The sequence below is a fragment of the Rhododendron vialii genome, chromosome 11a, assembly GCF_030253575.1.
Source record: "Rhododendron vialii isolate Sample 1 chromosome 11a, ASM3025357v1".
Taxonomy (NCBI): domain Eukaryota; kingdom Viridiplantae; phylum Streptophyta; class Magnoliopsida; order Ericales; family Ericaceae; genus Rhododendron; species Rhododendron vialii.
Window position 1 is genome coordinate 33,043,861 of NC_080567.1, and position 21,234 is coordinate 33,065,094.

General features: G+C 39.0%; 1 protein-coding gene and 2 pseudogenes across 1 annotated transcript; 1 reads left to right on the top strand and 2 right to left on the bottom strand.

The window, feature by feature from the left end:
* Positions 1–8,873: 8,873 nt before the first annotated feature.
* On the bottom strand, positions 8,874–10,866 carry LOC131307130 (L-type lectin-domain containing receptor kinase IX.1-like; annotated as a pseudogene).
* A 565-nt stretch (positions 10,867–11,431) lies between these two features.
* LOC131307213 (protein FAR1-RELATED SEQUENCE 5-like) lies at positions 11,432–13,494 on the top strand. Its single transcript, XM_058333620.1, has 2 exons — positions 11,432–11,764; positions 12,479–13,494. Exon 2 carries the CDS (start codon positions 12,487–12,489, stop codon positions 13,405–13,407), a length of 921 nt encoding a protein of 306 aa, XP_058189603.1. The 5' UTR covers positions 11,432–11,764; positions 12,479–12,486; the 3' UTR covers positions 13,408–13,494.
* Positions 13,495–19,933: 6,439 nt separating this feature from the next.
* LOC131307212 (L-type lectin-domain containing receptor kinase IX.1-like) lies at positions 19,934–21,234 on the bottom strand (annotated as a pseudogene).

Genomic DNA, 21,234 nt, shown 5'->3' on the forward strand with positions numbered 1-21,234 from the left:
ACAAGACCAAAGCTCGTAGAACACGTAGCCTAAAAAGAAATTTTATAAAAACTCCCAAGCAAAGATCCACCAAACAGTCAACCATTTTTTTTATTCAAAACATCTCCAACCAATAAATTCCACAAAAGAATGGGGTACAAACATCCCATGAACGAAATAAAATCCAGTGATCCAACAGTAATAAAAGAATTCAGATGTTTGACAAAATATTTCAAATGCGGAAGCGATTAATAAAATAAACATATGATGAGACACCCTAAGGAGGTCAATACAAGAAATCCTCGGGATGCCACCAGAATCCTTGCCTAGTTCCCCAACTTGCCTGAAAAGAAGTTGGAATAAATTCGTCAACTGACGAGCTCAGTGAGTAGCAAAGCATGTATATTAAATACAATTCCAAAACGGGGATCAAAATAATTTACCATATCAACATAAATTTGGCATATGCGGTGAACAATAAAATAATCCATTAATCCAATTAACGATATATCCGATAAGTCTTAATGGTGATCACAATACAACCTCCAACAACAATGGGGAACTACAACCAAAATCAATAGTACCAAGTGCCAGTAAATAAATATCTCAAAATTGGATCTAATATCGAATCTTAGGGTCAGCACGAGTAGGCAGCCCGTGGAACTTTTCCCAAAGAACGATCCGATCAATAACAACCGTTGAGCATTAGGGTCACCAGCCTAATCTAGTCTCTTCCCTAGTGGCCAGAGTCACCCGCACACAGAGGATTAATTTCCCTGGACTTCAAAAATATGTTCCTATCAATATTCACAAAGTTCTGATCACCAAAAGATTATTTGAACAACAAAGGATTTCACCAATACCGCATGCCAATTTAATATAATCAAATATAAACAATATGTGTTTCCAATTTCAATAGTAAATTTTTCAAAACAACAATTTAAGGGACACAAGGAAGTTCGAAAGTACATAACATGCTTAACCACTCACCTGGGTCCAAAGCTAATGCAATTGAATAATGCGGAACAAGCCTAACCTGAACAAAGAATCATATAACAATATTATCACTAACTATATCATGTGTAATAATATCTATAACATGAAGGGACTGCCTATTTAACTAACCTAGACTAATTACCCAAGTTACCAGACAACTAGCAAACCTAAAACTCTAATTCCCAAGTCCAAGTTCCACGTACACATGAACCCAATGCACCCTCTAAGTGCCGAAACCCATATGCACGATCCACAAATACCCAATATGTTAGTAGTTCCCAATTGACTACCACTTATCACCGCCACACACACACCGCACAAACTTCCTACCCGATTCACGTCCAAACTTCATGGTCCAATAGCATGATGAAACGAAAATAATTCTCGCAAGAGAACTTGTGTAAAACTTCAAACAAAACCCATTAATTATCCCATTGTTAACTCCATTGATCTACACCACCAATAAAACCAAGTTTTGTTTTCTAGTTAAACCCATAAACTAGTGTAACGAGGGAAAAGGAAAAGAAGGAAAAGAGAACAAGAATGAAGAGGAACAAACCACTTACTTGGGCAAATCTCCAACTTGACTGCTTCGGCTTCTCTCTCTCTCTACTCCAACGTAAAACCCGTTAATAAAAGTATTTAATACGATACAACACCATATACTAAAACTATTTAGACTTATACCCCAGCGCTATAATAGTACCGACAATAGTTATACTATGTGGAGAGACAAAAAATATCAATTAGGACCCAAACCATAAAATCTTCGTTTTTTTAATTTATTATAGAAATATAATTATTAGGAATAAGAAAAGACGGGATGTAACAAGCAAGCTACTGTAGAAGCTACTACGATTGACGATCGTGAGGCGAGGCTGCTACGTCTGGGAGATGCTCGAGAGACGTTATGAGAGAGAGAGAGAGAGAGAGAGAGAGAGATGAGAGAGTTGTGGGAGAGGTGCTACATCCCTACCGGATTCTCGACGGCGTGCCGGGCCCACTCCAGCCACCGGACGGCTGATCAGAGCCGTCCAAAAATTCTATAAAAAAAATCGAGTGAGCCCACGCGAGAATCAACGGCATCCGACGTGTGTAGATGGCCAATCCAAACACTCCATTTTTGTGTGTATATATATACACACACAAATAGATTATATACACACAAAAATGGAGTGTTTGGATTGGTCATTTACACACATCGGATGCCGTTGATTCTAACACAGGCCCATTCGGTTTTTTTTTTTAGAATTTTTGGACTGCTCAGATCAGCCGTCCGGTGGCCGGAGTGGGCCCGGCGAGCCGTCGGGAATCCGATCGGGATTCCTTCGTCGGGAACCTTAGACTTTCGGGAGTTGTGGTGGTGAGTAAGCTGCCGGTCTCTTTCTGTATATACCAAATGTGTGAGTGTGATTGTGTGCATATGTCACACCACAATCTATGTGCACCATGCCACCCAATAGCAGAAAATTCTCGTAAAGTCCTATAATGTATCACTCGAGGGCCGCCCAAGCTGTTTTTTTAAAATCGGAACCGTCTACCTTTTATGTGGGAGTGATTATATCATTAGTGCAAAAAAATGAAGTAAATTGATTATTGTTATATACTTGATCGCACATAACAAAAAATTTCTATTAACGAATCTACGTCCCGATGAAAGGCCTTAAGCTTCCAAAACCTAATAGACCCGAAAATTTTCGAGAGTGATTAAAACACTATGAACAACAAAATAAATGGTATGGATCGTCATAGTTGTGTCACAATCGTGTGGCTACCGTATATTGGACTATAGCGGAATACATTGGTTTTGAACCAGATAAGTTGGATGTATAGATTTGAAAGGTAGCGACAGACTTATTTTTTCAAATGTACGATCTAAACCTTTACGATTTAAGATCTTATCAAATTTATCATTCTCCCCTAAATAGGTGATCATCGGATGTCAGAAACCACGTGATCGGAACACATTCGGTGCTTCCAAAGGTGTTAAAGTCCTATAATGCACCACTTGAGGGTCGCCCGAGCTGTTTTTTGAAAATCGGAACCGTCTACCTTTTATGTGGGAGTAATTATATCATTAATGCAAAAAATAAAGTAAATTGGTTCTCATTATATACTTGATCGCACATAACAAAAAATCTCCTACTAATGAATCTATGTCCCGATGAAAGGGCTTCCAAAACCTGATAGACCTGAAAATTTGTGAGAGTGATTAAAACACCAAGAACAACAAAATAAACGGTATGAATCGTCATAATTGTGTTGTAATTGTGTGGCTACCGTACAAGAGGCCCGTTTTTATAGAATAGAATTATATAATATATATTAGTTGTTCCAATCATAAGCACAACAAGATTGTTGGCCTTGATGGTTTGAAATGTATGTCAATTCCCCAAGGACTTGGTTTCGAACCCCAATGAGATTATTTTTTTAAAACCAACTATAGACACCCCAATTTGAACATCTTGAAATTCCTTAATTTGTGGTTCCGTGGACTCCAATGATGAATTTGGATTAATACGAGCCTAGATTATGATTGGACCTTGCTTCTTGGACTTTCAAAAATAAAAAACAATTTTGATAAATTGCGTTCCAAGCGCTCAGGACCATTCTCAAGCGCTTAGGTCGACTTCTTTCCAAAAACCCAAATTTTGCTCACTCCCGAGCGCTCGAAAGTGATTGTCCCGAGCGCTCGGGACCACTCTTGAGCGCTCTAGTCCACTGTGTTGCCTAATGAAAATTTGAGCTTTCAGCTTTTTCAGGAGTACATGGTCATGTTTATTCAACATATTTGGTCTTTGCTACAGTGTCCTTCACCTGAAGCAGCAGAAGACTAAATCATCATGTTTTTGTCCTTTCAAATATTTTCATTTTATTTTTTAATTAATTTTCAAAATTCAAAATCATTTTTTCATGCATTATAAATGGCAGCATTATGCTGCATTTTAGGCATTCACGAAAATATCACCCCGGCCTTGTTATTTTCTGAAGAAAAAAAAGTCTCTTCTTGCAAGAAAATCACCTTTCAAGCCTTGCCAAAAATCAAAACAACTTCAAACACTTCAAGAAAAATTCAGAAAGTTAGGAACTACACTCAGTCCTGATTCTTGGGATTTTTCCACTCATTTCCATCTCCAAAATCCATTCAAGAAGCAAAGATCCATTCCAAAAGGTCATTCAGCCCACTCTAGTCTCTCATACTGAATGTGTGGTTGAGTGACCTTAATATAAAATCAACGGTAAAAGAGCTGCAAAATAAAATTTTCAAATAGGCTTTGGGACACTCCGAGCGCTTAGGACTGCTCCTGAGCGCTCAAAAGTGATATCAGCTAGAAAAATCATTTTCTTTCCTTGAATATTCTTCGTAAAAGTCATTTTTAGCGTTGGAAGTGATCCAGTACCTCCAGAGCCTAATCAGTTTAATTTCGAATGCAGGGAAGCAGGGCTTGTATGGTCATGACCAGTTCTTGGCTGCTTAAACTCTTTGTTGAGCATTGATATACAATAATAATGGTGTATAGTCATTTTGAATATTTCAATTTTTCCTGTCTAACCAAATTTGTAGGATGAGATAACAGTACTCTTGAGCGTTCAAGAGTGCAGTCCCAAGCGCTTAGGAGTGTTCTCAGTAACAGATTTTCTTTTCATATCATTTTACACCTTGCATCATTTTATCAATATATACTGTACACCAGCACATGCATGCACTTTCTTATCTGATATACCTGCGGATACTTGCTAACTATTTAATGAAACAAAATGTTTTCGTCCGAAGAATCCCGCAAATGTTTAGTAGAAACTGATTTCATATCGGGCGAGGGGGGTGACGTAAAACACTAAGACCGTGCCGTGCCTGGACACGACCGTACCACATTTAACCGTGTCGTGCCATGCCAGCCCGGCCCGTTTGACACCCCTAATTGCATTGGACAGTATACTCGGAATCATGCTGCACTTGTATGCATGAAGGGCAATCAGCAGCATGAATTTAACTGTAAGCCCTAAAATTCTTTGTGCAAATATCTGATAGCTTTTGTGCATAAGGATCGTTAACGTCGTGTCCAATAGTCTATTCAGGTATGTAATTGACATTACAGGTACTTACTAACTCTCATAAAATGGAAGCTACCTAGCGGACCAAGGAATTCTTACAGTGGGGGCACATAATTATTTATAAACTTAAAAAGTTCTACTGTCAATCACAATTGCAAATTATTATGAAATTACACACACAGTAGATCCCATCCCGCCCATTCAAATTACACACACAGTCGAATTCAGCCATGTCTTCCTCACTCAAATTCACCCAGGCTTCAATTCCACCACCCGACCTCGTATCCAACAAATATATAAGATTCATTACCATCGGATCCTCGTTAATTTCCACCAGGACTCACCCAAATAGGCTTCCCCCACCCGAAATCTGCTTCATACATCCCAAGATTACACGTACTTGTACACGCGTAGTAATTTGCCCCCTTATTCGAATACAATTCCCGTAACTCTTTGAGACACTCAGTAACCTTGGGAAAACCATCACCCCCTTGTGTTCCATGGACAAAACCGCCATCGATTTTCGATGTGGCATCTCTCAAATTCCTCACCAAGCGATGCAACTCTGTCCCAGTATCCGCTTTGCTTTGTGCAACCGCACTCCAAAGGGGATTCCCCATGGCAAATTGTGACGGTGGTGGAAAGAATTTGCTTCGTAGACTTACAGCAAGTGACAAAACGGATGGTCTTTGGAAACCAAATCTTGATTTCGAAGCCCAAATCTTGCTTATGTGTCGGGACGAATGATGAGCTAGCTACTTTGGCCTTGAGGCTGTTTAATGCCGAGGCATCAAATAAGAACCTCCTTGTTACGTATTTGCTTTGGTTGAACATCAAAGGCCACATAAGCAACGTTGAATCTTTAGGCAGGTATTATATATTAACAAATGCTCTTAACTTGTCCTTGGTAGGCATTAATTATCAAAATACATCATGGGCCGTCAGTTTCCCAAAATTTCTGTCCAAAAGATTTAGCCCAACCCACTCAACAGACTCGAGAGTCAAGTCCGATAGTCGAGTTCCGACCTTGTAATTGCGACCGTGAGTCTTTGTCGATCTCGGTAAGTATTTGTCCAGCCGACTGTGACTTATATATGCATATTCCCCACATGATTTGGAAGTATTTGATACTATAGTTTATTCTCCACTTGTTTTACTTGCACAATAGTTTATTGATTTGGAAGTTTTTATTAGGTTTTCTAATTTGGGATACTATGTTTACTGTTTAGGGCTTTTTAATTTGTGTTTAAGTTTATTGGAAATTGAAATGCAAGACATGTGGACCACATGACCAATATATACTACACACTGTAGGGTCTTCGAGTATATCTCTCTCATTCGTTTGCGAGACTTCAGATTCATAAGTATTCACTTATTATGCAAAACACTTGCTGATGTGCTTAGAATTGATTTAAAAATGTTGGTTCTTACAAATTACAATCTTACTCCGTAAGTGAGAACATGTTGAGGATATCAACTCAGATTCAATAATAAATGATTTCTACTCTGTAAAACATCATAGGGTACAACATCAATAGTGTACGTGTTTTGGACTTTTCTTTTGTTTAAAAATGTACAAGTTTGCTTCTTTTGGGTTGATATATGTATACTTTCAGTCAGCCCAAGGTGTAATTAATTCCTGGTTCCACCCAGAGCAGTACATGCCGAGGTCCATACCACCGCATTTGAAGAAGTTCACTTGAATCATTACCACGCTTATTCCAGTTGGGTACATTTGATCCATGGATTGATCTTGAGGAAGAAAATGTTGTGTCAACCGGACGTCTAGTTTGCTGAGAAACTCGGACAGATTATTATCCACTCGTGCATGCTTCGACATAATAGACCCCCTCATTGTTACAATCGACAGAAAGATGGTCTTTTATTTTCCCGGCAAATGGGTAGAAGAGAGTTAAGGTTTTTGCTAGCGATTGCTTCAAAGAGACCAATGTTTTGGAGATGACGTCGGGAATAGGGCTAGTAGTCTGTGTGTTGAGATTGAAGAACACTAAGGGAACATGGACAGGAGGGAAGAGCTGATCTAAGAGAGAAATCTTGTGTGTTTTCAAGTGAGAGAAATCTTCTATATTTAGCAATAACAAGGGATTTTGGCATACCAATGGACTGACTTAATACGACATCCAAAGAATGAGTTACAAACCATTAACATTAAACATCCTTTAATTTGCTTTTGTCATCCAGAGGAAACATCCAAAATATTTTCTTAGACGACTAGACTTTGCCAAATTTTGGCATCAAGTTTGCCTACCAACGGAGATTTGTTTTTTTCTATATCTAGCAATATCAAGGGATCTTGGATGCCGGTGGAGTACGTACACCAAAGAATAGGTTAAAATCACTAAGATTAAACATCCTTCGCCATTGTACGTCATCAGAAGTAATCATCCAGCACATTTTCTTAATTAGACGATCGACTAGACTTTGTCAAAGTTTGGCATCAAGTTTGCCGGCCGGCCGGTGAAGGTTCGTTTTCCTATATTTCCATTTTTAGTTTATTCCATCCAGTACACCACAAAAACATAGATTTCTCCTTCTCTTTAATTCCTTATACATCGTTGATAAACTAATCATATTTGAGTACTTTGATTAAATAATCAGAAAGTCTACCCACACAGCAATCTGTGCACAGATAGTGCACAGATTTTGTTGTGGGGCCCACCACGGGTCCCACACAAATCATCCGAACTGTTTATTAAATGTAAAACATTTTTTCAAGGGCTCACGAAAAAATAAGCTCAATCCGATACCTATAGGTGCTCGATCCAACCATATAACTTTTCATTATCCGAAAATCTGAATGAAAAGTTAGATGGTTGGATGAAGCACCTATAGGTATCGGATTGAGCTTATTTTTTACGGAGGCCCTTGAAAAAATGTTTTACATTTAATGCACGGCTCGGATGATTTGTGTGGGACCCGTGGTGGGCCCCACAACAAAATCTGTGCACAATCTGTGCACAGATCTGCTGTGTGTGTAGCAGCTCTCTTAAATAATCGTATGTGCTTATGATTTAGATGATTTCATTAAATTGATATGCTTAATTATTTAGTCATTTTCTAACTTAATTATAAAAGGTGACGGCGATTTTAAGTTTGATGCATGACATTTTATAATCGTTGAAAATCTACGCACCTAATAGAATTCGATCTCCACATTTTTTTCCCTATTAACAGATTTGAGTCAGTCCACAAGGAACAAATTTAGGGTTTCTAATAGAATTCTCCACTCTTTTTCCCTATTAATTAACAGATTTGAATCAGTACACAATGATGATCTTAATTCTTAAACGAAACAGCAAAGCGCTTCAAAAATATATATATAATAGTTAGTCTGTAAGTTCGTTCACAGCGATTTCAGACTATGATGATCTCAGTGCTTGGAGTAGAAATTTTCTTATTTTAAACCGTGAATATCCACTAATAAACTAAACCAGTTAAGTTGAAGCTAGAAAAATATTTTATTTGAAATTTTATTCGATTCACATTTTATTATCCTAATTGCAATTTCGCCAAAGGTCCCCCAAGATATTACAGCCGACTTTGATAGTAGTAGAAGCTTCAAGTACGAAAGTTGACGAATGGTGCCTTGGTCCAAGGATGCATTGAGAAACAAACTGCTTCCGAAAACTGTTTGCTTTCATTCCGGAGAAATTCTGAAACATGTTCAGCAAACTGCTTCCGAAAGCTTATCCAAAAAAAAAAACTGCTTCCGAAAACTGTTTTCGGACAAAAAAATAGGAGTATGATTCACTTTCCGGCCGGCAAACACCAAGAAATCAGAAACTATTTCACACAAGAATGAAAATTTCGACTATTTTGTAGCTTTACATTGTCCCAAAACTACAACAATACCAAGCAGAAATTACAACATACTACAATGCAAAAGAAAAAAAGATCGTAACAATCTGAAACAAACTAGATCGACTTTGTGACACTGTGACAGCAGGAGAAAGCAGCACTTTGTGACCCTGTTATTGCTATTGCCACGATAGCTTGAAGGCTGTACTTGACTGCTGCTCCTGGATCCGCAGAATGACGAATTAACATAAGATCCGAAACAAATTCCAGGAAGACCAAAAGACATCGGCTCGGGCATTTTCTCAGGAAGTACGGGCAATGGAGCTTCAAAATTCAGCACCAGAATCGCTTGCCTGATTGAGGGTCCGGGTTCACACACCAAAGCCCAACAACCATCAAACACTCCATAATCTTATCACCATATTCGTCACCTAGGCTCTGGTCAACTGCCTCGAGAATTTTACCATTTCCATGCAGTTCCCACACCCAATCCACCATTTTGACATCATTTTGCCGTGCATTGAGCTCAAAGGGCCTCCTCCCACATGCTATTTTCAATGCCACGACCCCGAAGCTGTAGACATCTGATTCCTTACTAGATTTTCCCGTGATAACACACTCTGGAGCCATATAAGCTCTAGTTCCAGCCAGAACAGTCGTCTCGACCTCTTCCTCGTGGTGGACCAGCCTAGCTAACCCGAAATCTCCCAATTTGGCATTGAAATTCGAATCCAACATCACGTTGCTCTATTTTATGCCCCTATGCACCACGCACTGCTCCCATTCTTCGTGTAAATAGAACAAAGCTAAGGCTAGGCCTTGCGCAATTTTGTACCTTATATCCCAAGTTAACAAACTTTTCGCCTTGAATAAATGAGAGTCCAGGCTTCCATTAGGCATGAACTCGTAAACTAGCAAGAGCTCGCCTTTATCGTGGCACCAACCCGTGAGTTTCACCAAGTTCCTGTGCCTCAACTGGCTAATGATTTTCACTTCGATGTGTACTCTTTTAGGCCTTGTTTGGACCCCCTTGACACTCTCTTAACAGCAACGTCAGAATTCATTTCCTTTGAAAATCCTCTGTAAACCCCGCCAAATCCCCCCGTTCCAAGTTTCCTTTCCTCTGAGAAATTTTCTGTCGCGATCTCCAATTCCTCATAAGAGAATTTCCTAGCCCCGGTGCCCCTTTTGAATTCATCATCCATCGATGGTTCTTTTGGTATTGGCTCGTCTTTTTTTCTCCACAACCCTAAAAAAATCAAACCAATCAAAACCAACACACCAAAACCAACGCTCAATCCCACCACCAATCCCGTCTTGTCGCCCCCTTTCGCGGCCTCTTTTCCTCCCTCATCGATTCCTAAAAGAGAAGTCGAAAATTCCCATTACTGGATGCTATTTTTTTCGTAGGCCGCCCCTGTTGAGCCAGAGAAACCAAAAGTAACCCACTCTGGCAAATGAGCACTTAGATCAACTAGGTAATAAAGATTCTGAAAAACTGCACCACAATTCTTAAAATAAGTGACGCTAAGGTTTTTGGTGCTAGCTAGAATCATACTTAATCTGGGCTTCATTTAGTATCCCATCACTAATATCATTCTCCCAATACTGAGATACTACAGACCTCATAGTGCTGATATTGATACCCACGTGATTGACGGGAAGACTGGTTTCCCGTGTGTTTCTGTAAGTATCGAATTCCACTGCAACAAATGTAGATGTTCCATTCTCATTAACCAGGCCAAGTCCACCGCCACCTGAGTCCGATGGAATGTTAGAACCATTAGGAGAAAGGAAAAAGGTAATCCCTTCGCTGTAGTTTTCTCCTACAATCAGGAAGGAGAAATTCGTGCTGAAGTCTGTGAGATTTCCCGTGGCACTGTCCCACAAGTGAAGGGGTTGGAAATAGGTGGCGCGGCCAATCTTATTTTGGAGCGATGAAGTGTTGGGGTTGTCATTTGGGTCTGGAGTGAGATGGATGCCATTGACGGAGATGTAAGCATCTCCGGTAGTGTTTATGGAGTTGAATGCCAATCAATTGTCCGGTCTTATGGATGGGAGACTGAATTCCAATGGGGTCGCAAAAGGGAATAACAGAAAGAAGAAGAAGGAGGTGATCATGGAAACAGAAAGAAGTGAAAGCTTAGGTGATTGGAGATGGATTCTTTAAGAGGTTATTTGATCATTGTGTTTGGTTTCACACTTGGAGTTGGTTCAAGCCTGCACTTTATAATAACACAATGTGAATGGGAGCTGAAATCCATAATATTCTTAATATTTTTAACAAGACCTGATGGCTGCAGTATTCTTAATATTTTCTACCTACTGAACAGATCATAATCGTAATTAAACTTAGTTGAGATGACAATCTCAAGTTCACAATCAAACGTTACCTATAGAGAACCTCATATTATTTTTTGTGGAATTCCTATTTTGGTATTTATTTTATATATATATATATATATATATATATAGGGAGGGGATCAAGGGACAAAACATTTGCCAACAAAATAGACACTAAATCCTAGCCATTAAAATGGATGGCTAGGATTAAAAATGAAAAGGCACACTCTCTCTCTTTTCCCATTCAACTCACGTGTTCTCCCACACACACACTCTCTCTCTCTCTCTCTCTCTCTCTCTAAAGTTCTCTGTTCTCTCTCACGCTCTCAACGCTAATCCCTCACGCTCATACAAAAATTCCCACTGTCGACGAGCATCTACCAGCACGTTCTAGCCTCCGGCAACAAATGAAATCCGCCTGAGTGCTCTCTATTTCTAGCAATTGTATCTCTATCTCACCCCTCTCTCAAAACCCCAATCCAAGCCCTAATTTTGGTGAGATAGCTCTGGCGACGTTCGCTTTTCCTGTGAATGTTATCGACGCTAAGAATCATTCATTGACTGAAGGATTAAGGTAATTTCTTGTTTTCGAATTCTTGGTGATGTAATTTTTGGGATTTCTTGTTTCAAATTGAAGGCTGCAATAGGCGATTAGGAAAGGACAAAGAAGGTCTTTGCACCAATCCCCTCTTTGAATAGCCTATTTGCCTCTTTGAAGGACAACTGCTATTGTTAATGGACGAGAAGTAGGAGGGAAGAACGGAATTCATGATAGGCTGTGAGGGAATGCCTTCTTACCCTCGGAGAATCAATTGATAGTCTTTTCGACAAATCCCCTGCTTGAGTCAGTGCATGAAAGAAAAAATTAAACCAAACAAAAACGATTCATGGCCAATATATTTTCGGATGAATACTCCACCGTTATTCACTTGAAGTGGATTTAAAAAGAACCACAGGATATGTTCCCTGGTCCACAACCATTAACTCCAAGGATTAGAAAATTGCATTTGCTTAATTGTTGTTCTTTATTTGGTCGTATTTTATTCCAATTATGTGATTGATGCTTTCAGTGCTTTGAACTACCTAGGCATTATTTTTTGGGTCATTGTGAATTGGGATCTCCTGTTGGATTGTAGTGTGCTTTTATATGCTAATTTTTGTTGTTGTTCTCATCATTGCACACAAGCAATAATATAGTTTATTGACATATGGTGTAGTTTATTGGGATTACATTAAAAAAGTTTGCTAGGATTACTTAATTTTTGTTGTTGTTCCCATCCTTGTGAAGGCTAAAAAATGGAAGAACCTTTTGAAATAAATGATTTTGAAGCAGATGAAGGGTTAAAAGCACCACCAAGTGGGATTTTTTTTGAGACAATTGAAGAAGCACGTAAGTATTATGAAGAATATGGTAGACAAAATGGTTTTTGGATTCGTACTCGGACTTCATGCAAAGGACGAAGCCGGTCGAATGAAGTGACTAGTATGCTATTTGTATGCGCAAAAGAAGGAAAGTATGTTGCGAAGATTGAAAACGATGGTGTTATGGAGGAGAATGATGAGAATGAGGAGACAGATGAAGATGGAAAAGGGATACCGAGGAAAAGAGCTAGAAGTTGTTCAACTGTTAAATGTGGATGTAAGGCTCATTTGTTGATTAAATATGACAAATGGAGTAGCAAATGGAAAGTAACAGTTTTCACCGATGATCGCAATCATCCATTAGTTACTCCATCTAAGAGAATGAGAATGAAGTCCAATCGACACATGCCCAAAGCAGTTAAGAATTTGACCGAAGCTTTTCATAAAGAAAATTTGGGAATTTCTAAAGTTACTTCTATTTTTGGTGGCGAACACATTGGGTTTGATAATAGAGATTGCTATAATCACTTGAGGAATGTGAGGCATAGAGAGCTAGATGGCGGGGATGCACAATCTGTTCTCATCTACTTTAGGAACAGACAAGCACAGAATCCACAATTTTTTTATGCAATTCAATGCGATGATAATGGGAGGGCGGTCAATTTTTTTTGGGTGGACTCGCGATCTCGCATGGCGTACCATTACTTTGGAGATGTGGTCACATTTGACACAACCTATCGAACAAACAACCTATCGAGTCATTCAAGATGCTTAGTACATGTGGTTTTTGATTGTGATACCGTCATTCAAGATGATGGTGCTAGGTGCCAACATGGTTGCGATATAGGTTTTTGATTGTGATACCGTTTTTCCCCGTTCCCATTTAATCTTTGTAACTTTTGGTTCAGTGATTAATAAAATTATTTCGCCGATCAAAAAAAACCTTAATGTGTTCTATTGACTATTGTCCGATTCTACGTTTAGTTGTGAATGTTGAATCCTTAATTTTCTTGCTATCTCTAAGTCCATCAGGATTTGAAGTAATTTTCACTTCCTGAGGATGTTTTTTTCTTGGTCTATTTTTTTGAAAATAGAAGCTTATATTGTTCTCTATTTTCTGTTACCTTTGAATTTATTCTTATGAAAAAAAATAGGAATACTGAGAAGATATAAAAAAATAAAATTTCCAACAAATTCCCCTACATGATTCCAAAAAAATTATTGTCACATGGAAAAATTAAAAAAAAATTTTTACATAATTTTACATCCATTATGGATCTCATTTTGTAGATTTTTTCAAGTAGATTTTAGAAATATAAAATTTATAAAAATTAAATTTGTAGAACAAAAGTTATACAAATTTTAAGATTTAAAATCAAAAAGAAGAGAGAGAGAGAGAGAGAACAGTTAGAGAATGTGAGTGAGAGAGAGAGAGAGAGGGGGGGGGGGGGGGGAGGGAAGTGAGAACACGTGAGTTGAATGGGAGAAGAGAGAGAGTGTGCTTTTTCATTTTTAATCCTAGCCATCCATTTTAATGGCTAGGATTTAGTGTCCATTTTGTTGGCAAATGTTTTGTCCCTTGATCCCCTCCCATATATATATATATATATATATATATATATAGAGAGAGAGAGAGAGAGAGTGTGTGTGTGTGTGTGTGTTTTAGAATTGAATTTGGAATAATCATGAGAGAGAGAGAGAGAGAGGAATTGATTTGGATCTTCTCAAAAAATGGCCAGTCTTAGAATCCTCGCCGTTGGATTCAAGGAACTATTCTATATGTATAAGATTCAAAAACTAAGCTTTTATTATATAGACTATAACTAGTGAAACGTATGTCACCATTGGTTAAATATTTCATGAACCGTGAAGCATACTATGATAGGTATTTCTGGTTCTCCTTCCGTCCCAATTTATTTGTTTCCTTTTTGACTTAAACATGTCTCAAATTGATTGTTCAATTTCAAAATTAATGGATTAGATTATGTAAATTTCTAAATCAATGGATCATATTTGGTTTCCTTAATAAGTTGAAAATCTGAGATTGGACAAACAAATCGGACAGAGGGGATATTATCTAATGTCTAGTCTTGTAATTGTAAATATATAAATTCTTTTATGGGCAAAGTCGAGGAATTTAGCTTGGTGGCGGCACCATTAATTAATATGTTCTTAGAATTTTCTATTTTCCATGGTAAACAACTGTAATATAAAAGAAATGAATTTAGAACGTAAACTTTGATACAATTTATGGATGGATAACGGGTCTTATGAAAAACAAATATGTAAAAGAACGTATTTTTTGGCTTCGTGTGTATTCTGATGGTTTGGGGGCTTTGATTGCGGAGTTGTGAAAATTTGGTGTTGATGATGTTTGGGGTTTGATTGTTTTTTTTTTTTTTTGCGGCCGTTGGTGTCATTTTTTGAGGTTTAATCACGGTGAAGAAGCTGGTCTATTTGTTTTAAAGTCGAACTGAATCTGGGTTTGGAATCAGATATTGGTTGTTAAGGTTGCAAGATTCATGTGAAGCAAAGACAGATGGCAATTTGGCGATCAATCATTCGTGACAGGATCAAGAAAACAGGGGAGCTGGAAATGTCAGATTATATGGTTAAATAGAAGGCATTTCGGTGATCTATCTATGATGGGGTTCTGGTGTTCTTGTATCTTTGTGTGTTTTGGGTTTAGGTGGATATCAGTTTGAGTGTTGTTGAGGTGCAGGTTGTGGAGTTTTTGGGTTCCATTCAACTTTTGTTGGATGTGATTATTCTTGTTTTTGTTCTTGGGTCTTTCTCTCTCTTCATGTATCAACATCATGAAGCGAGTGGTTTGCCTCTCTTTTTGCTTTCTCGATTTATCCTTTGTTGAGTTTCTAATAAATTTTTGCCGTTGCAAAAAAAATTGACAAAGATATTAGGGATGTAAGTGCTGCAAGAGGGAAAATATTTATAAAAACTTTCAGATACAAATTATCATGACATTTATAATTTTTGAGATAAAACTGATATTATTGAAAATTGCAATGGGGGCCCGTGCCACCACTGGTCTCCATGTGGCTCCGCCACTGGCAAAATCCACTTTGACCCCATATGATTTGGGTCATGTGCAGATACACCTTTTACATTCAAAAGTGTGCACATGATACCCTGTGGTTTGTGAAATGTACGCACATCCCCTGCTGTCATATTTTTTATCCATATTAACAGAATTTTGAATTTTGAATAAAAAATATAAGAGAAGAAATATCCTTTTGCACTTTCCTTTATCGTTTCCTTCAATCCTTCAAATTAGCGTTACCACCGTTGTTGCTGCCTTCTTCAATCCCTTCTCCCACCCACGCCACATCTTCCATCAACCATAACCGCACCAAATTCCCTCCAGCCTCAGATGCATTGCCCTTCTCTGACAACCGCCCTTCATTAAATTGCCCAGTATTTCAAATTTTTCAAAAAAAAGGGGTTTACTACAGCTTTTGTCGGTGGGGGAGAGGAAGAGAAAGTGGAGGGAGGGAGCGGAGGACAGAAAAAGAGGGAGGAGACAGAGGTGAAAGAAGGGGACAAAAGAAGTCTTTTAATGCTATGTATGTTAATATGGGCGGAAAACATGACGGCAGTGGTGTGGCTGCACAAGGTTGCACATTTCACAAACCACAGTGTGTTATGTGTACACTTTTGAACCAAACCACAGGAGGTCAAAGTAGATTTTGCCTCTTTTATCATAGAAGTAAATTTCACACTAGCAGTAAACGTAGTGTTTCTTAGGTGAACCACGTAAATTCGATGCTTCTATTTTTTGTTTTATGCATTTGTAGTTTTTGTTTGTTCTGTAGTCGTGGAAACATTAATAGCCAACTTGTTATGAGGGTGAAGAAGACGAGACAAGGAGTTTGGTGGATTGGGTCTGGGAGCTGTACGATAGGGGAAAGCTGCTTGGAGCTGTGGACTTAAAACTGTGTTAAAATTTCCGTAAGCACAAAATGGTAAGATTGTTGGTTCTTGGTCTCTGGCGTGCTCGACATGATAGCGAGCTCCGGCCCTTCGATAAGGGAAGCGATTCAAGTTCTCGATTTTGAAGCGCTCCATTGCCTTGTTTCCATTATCGTCGACACTCTCTATATCAGGAAGAGCACACCAAAGCCCAACAATCAATCTTTCCACTTCTTCCTCATTGAACTCTTCACAGGGTTTTAAGACAGCTGCTAGCAGCCTTCCCCTCCCGTAGAGGCCCCAAACCCGCTGCACCCAAACTCCTTGTCTCATTTGCTTCTCCCTTGTGACAAATATTCAGAGCCAAAGGTTTTCTTCGGGGGGTGGGTGGTGTGTTTACCAATTTTTCCTTCGATCGAAATCGACGGAGATTTCGGGAAACAAAGCCAACAACAAAAGTAAAGGCGAATGCGGCTTGTCTCCACAAACGGATTTGAGGTTCCTTGCCGTATTTCAGGACTTCACCGGAAAAGAAATGGCAAATGAATCAAATGCTATTTTTGGTGGTGATGAATTGACTCGTAAAAGAAGACCGTCACCCGCCAATCTTCAAGAACGGAATCGACCCATCGATTGGGCGGAATGAATTGATGGTTTATTGAAGTGGGGTGTAGCGGAAGAAAAATAACAAATGGACTTTGTTATTTTTTCAAGGTAGATTTACAATCAAAAAGGACGGATCCTCATTGAAAGCAAGAGAGTTAAGTTAATCCTACTCCTAGGAAGACAAAAATAAGAACAAAGTGTAGACTTTGATTTGTTGAAGGAGTTTACAATGAAGCCAAAAGAGGCTATTTATAGAAAATAAAATGTGCAGGAAATAACTTCCTAACTTCTCACTACTCTTCATCATCTTCCAAGTGTCCAAATAACTTCCCACAAACTCCAAAGTGTGTAGGAGCATGCCACTTGTCCAAATAACTCCTCTTCAACTTCAAAGTGTGTAGGGCAATGACAAGTGTCTTTTTAACTTCCAAATGTATAGGAGCATGCCAAGTGTCCTGCACTTTATTAAAATACAAATAAATAAAAACTAGTTATATATTATTAATACGAAATAATAAAATAGAGAGCATTTTCATAAACGCCACCTTTCAGTCGATCGACAGGCGGTGAAATATGGTACAAACAGGGTGGCCGCCACTCCTCACCTCCACCTCTCCCCTTCCTCCGGCCTCTCTCTTCTTCACCTCCTAGTCTTGTCGTGCTCCATTTGCGCTGCTTGTCCGGCCTTGTTGGGGCCGATCTAGTGAAGATTTGAAAATAGGATGGCTTGGCTTAGTTCATCCAGCAAATAAGCCGACGGATCCATTGCGGCGGCTTTCGGCAACAGCGTCCTTGGCTGGGTTTTTTTAATTTTCATGTCTCTTTTTGGTTTCGTTTATTTTGGATTTTGTTAGTTTGGTTCTCTCCCTTTAATAGGACTGGTGTTCTTTTGGTTATCTTTGCCATAGCTGAGGGTATGTGTTGCTCTCTCTCATGGCCGATTAGCTGGCAAAACCTGGTTGCGAGGCTTCAGTGGGTAATCTTGGGTAGCTAAGCCTCTTATTTGGTTATTTACTCCCCTTGGGACGATATCCAACTTCAATGTATATTCGGCTGTTTTCTAATATAATACAACTCCTACCATTTTGGCAAAAAAAAAAAAAAGGAATAATGTTGCATGCAAATGGTAGAAATTGAAATGTGAAAATCACTATTCAATCGCGGATATGCATGGACTATTATTGTTTATCTTATACAAGCAATAAACACTAATCAGGACCACCGTTTCAGCGGATCTAGTAAGTATTAGGCTTGTTGGTTTCTTTCAGTGGCTTTACAGGTCCCCATCAGGCGCCTTTCACGCGCAGGGCATGAGTTCGAATCTCATTGCCTTCGTTTTTCTTTGTATTATTAGTATTAATAATTTTCTTTTGAACAGTATTAATATTCAAATCTAATTTCTCTCGGTAGCACCCACATTCAAACTCAGCACCCCCAAAACCTTAAGCACTCAGGTATCACCGCATTACTTAGTTGCTTTAATTTTCATCCTTTATATTGCAACTTTATATATTTTTTGTAAGAGATCATAACTTTAAAAAAAAAAATGCGAATTATAAATTCTTATCCCAGCCTGGGACCGAAATGTTTAAATAGGAAAACACTTCGATATGTCATTTTTATTGGCTTACTCAACTAATGGATTTTAGGAATAGTATTTATAACACTACGGTTCCGTTCCGCTAAGAGAAATAAGTACTTATTTCAAATACATAAAGTCTAATGGTACAGATATAAAATCGGTACAAGTGGGCACAAATCCATTTTTGGGCCCATTTTGGGTCTAAAAAAAATGATCGGAACCGCTCATTTTATTTAAAATACTTTGCTTATGGTCCTTACAAAAAATAAGCTCAATCCGGTATCAGTAAAAGCGTTTACGAAACATCCAAACTTTGCTCTAGAATTCAGGCTTGAATTCTGGGACAAAGTTGAACATTTTGTAGGTCCCTTAAACGCTTGTAGAAGTAACCTCAGTGTTTCACTATATTTACTGAATTTCCATCCTAAAGTTAGTTTGTGAGAGGGACAATTTCGATCCATTAGATTGGGTAGATTGGATGGTTGAGATGGCAGGAAAAGGAGTATTATTTTGGAATCTTAGATACCTCCCCTCCCTTGTTATATGGATATAGGCAGAAATCAGTCCCTATTTCTAGTCCACGGTTGAACCAAGTTGGGTGTGAATGAGCTAAGGCTCCAAAAGTTCACAAACATTACTTCATTAAATTGGAGACATCTTGATCAGATTTGCAGCACATGTAGAATGAGGGCTGCTGTGATATGATAGATGCATATCCGATAATCTTCAACAACTTTGAACTGAATCAGTTGAGTTGAAGCTAGAAAAACATTTTATCGATCGTGTATTGTGTTTTTTCAACCTCATGATAATTTTATTTGAAAGTTTATTTGACTTACATTTTTGTAACCAAATAAGGGTCCCTATTATAATTTCGCCAAACGTCCTGAAGATATCAGGGCCGGCTTTGACACCAGCTGAAGTTTCAAGTAAGAAAATTGACAAATTGTGCCTTGGTCCAAGCATGCCATGAGAAACAAGGGACCGGTGAAATACACCTGGTGAGTTCTTTGATATCGCAAGCATGATGTTCTTCCAAATTCTTAAAATTTTAGGGCTGTAACATTTGCACCCACGAAAATACCAAATGAGAATCTCACATCATCGGATATTGCTTGCTTTCATTCCAGACAAATCGAAAACCTGTTTGGCTAGCAAACTGCTTCCGAAAACAGTTTCCCGACAAAAATTAGGAAAACAATTCACTTTCAGGCAAACACCAAGACGTCGGAAACTATTTCACACAAGAATGAAAACGTCGAGTATTTTCGAACATTTCATTGTCATTGCATCTGAAACCACGAAAAACGAAAACCCAAAACGACAACAATACCCAAGCAGAAAATACAACATATAATGCAAAACAAAAATAAAGAAAAACAGAAAATACAACATCCAACGGGAAACAAACAGAACAATTTCAAACTAGATCGACTTAGGTTGTAATCCCGTGGGGAGAGGAAAACGAAACAGCGGCAGGAGAAGGATCAGAAGGCAGCGACTTTGCAACACTGTTATTGCTATTGCCACTATAGCTTGAAGACTGAACTTGACTGCTGCTCCCGGATGCGTAGAACGATGAATTAGCATAAGATCCGAAAGAATTTCCCTGAGGACCAAAAGACAATGGAACTTCAAAAATCAGCACCAGAATTGCTTGCCTGATGGAGGGCCTTTGGACCCAATCCGGGTTCGCACACCAAAGCCCAACAACCATCAAACACTCCATGATCTTTTCATCATATTCGACACCTAGTCTCGGGTCAACCGCCTCGAGAATTTTCCCATTTCGATACAGTTCCCACACCCAATCAACCATTTTGACCTCATTTTGCTGTGCATTGGGCTCAATGGGCCTCCTTCCACATGCTATTTCAAATGCCACGACCCCGAAGTTGTAGACATCTGATTCCTTACTAGCTTTTTTCCCGTTATAAGACACTCTGTAGCCATGTAACCTCTGGTCCCCGCCACAACTGTGGTCTCGACCTGTTCCTCGTGGTGGACCAGCCTAGCTAGCCCGAAATCTCCCAATTTGGCATTGAAATTCGAATCCAACATCACGTTGCTCGTTTTTATGTCCCTATGCACCACACACTGCTCCCATTCTTCGTGTAAATAGAACAATGCTAAGGCTAGGCCTTGCGCGATTTTGTATCTTATATCCCAAGTTAACAAACTTTTCGCCTTGAATAAATGAGAGTCCAGGCTTCCATTAGGCATGAACTCGTAAACTAGCAAGAGCTCGCCTTTATCGTGGCACCAGCCCATGAGTTGCACCAAGATCCTGTGCCTCAACTGACTGATGATTTTCACTTCCGATGCGTACTCTTTTAGGCCTTGTTTGGACTCCCTTGACACCCTCTTAATAGCAACGTCGGAATTCATTTCCTTTAGAAATCCTCAGTAAACCCCACCAAATCCCCCTGCTCCAAGTTTCCTTTCCTCCGAGAAATTTTCTGTCGCAATCTCCAATTCCTCATACGAGAATTTCCTAGCCCCGGTGCCCCTTTTGAATTCATCGTCCATTGATCGTTCTCGTATTGGTAATGGCTCGTCCTTTTTTC

Bases quoted from the DNA above. Each gene is read 5' to 3' on its own strand.
- LOC131307213 (XM_058333620.1), top strand. From the start codon at position 12,487: ATGGAAGAACCTTTTGAAATAAATGATTTTGAAGCAGATGAAGGGTTA.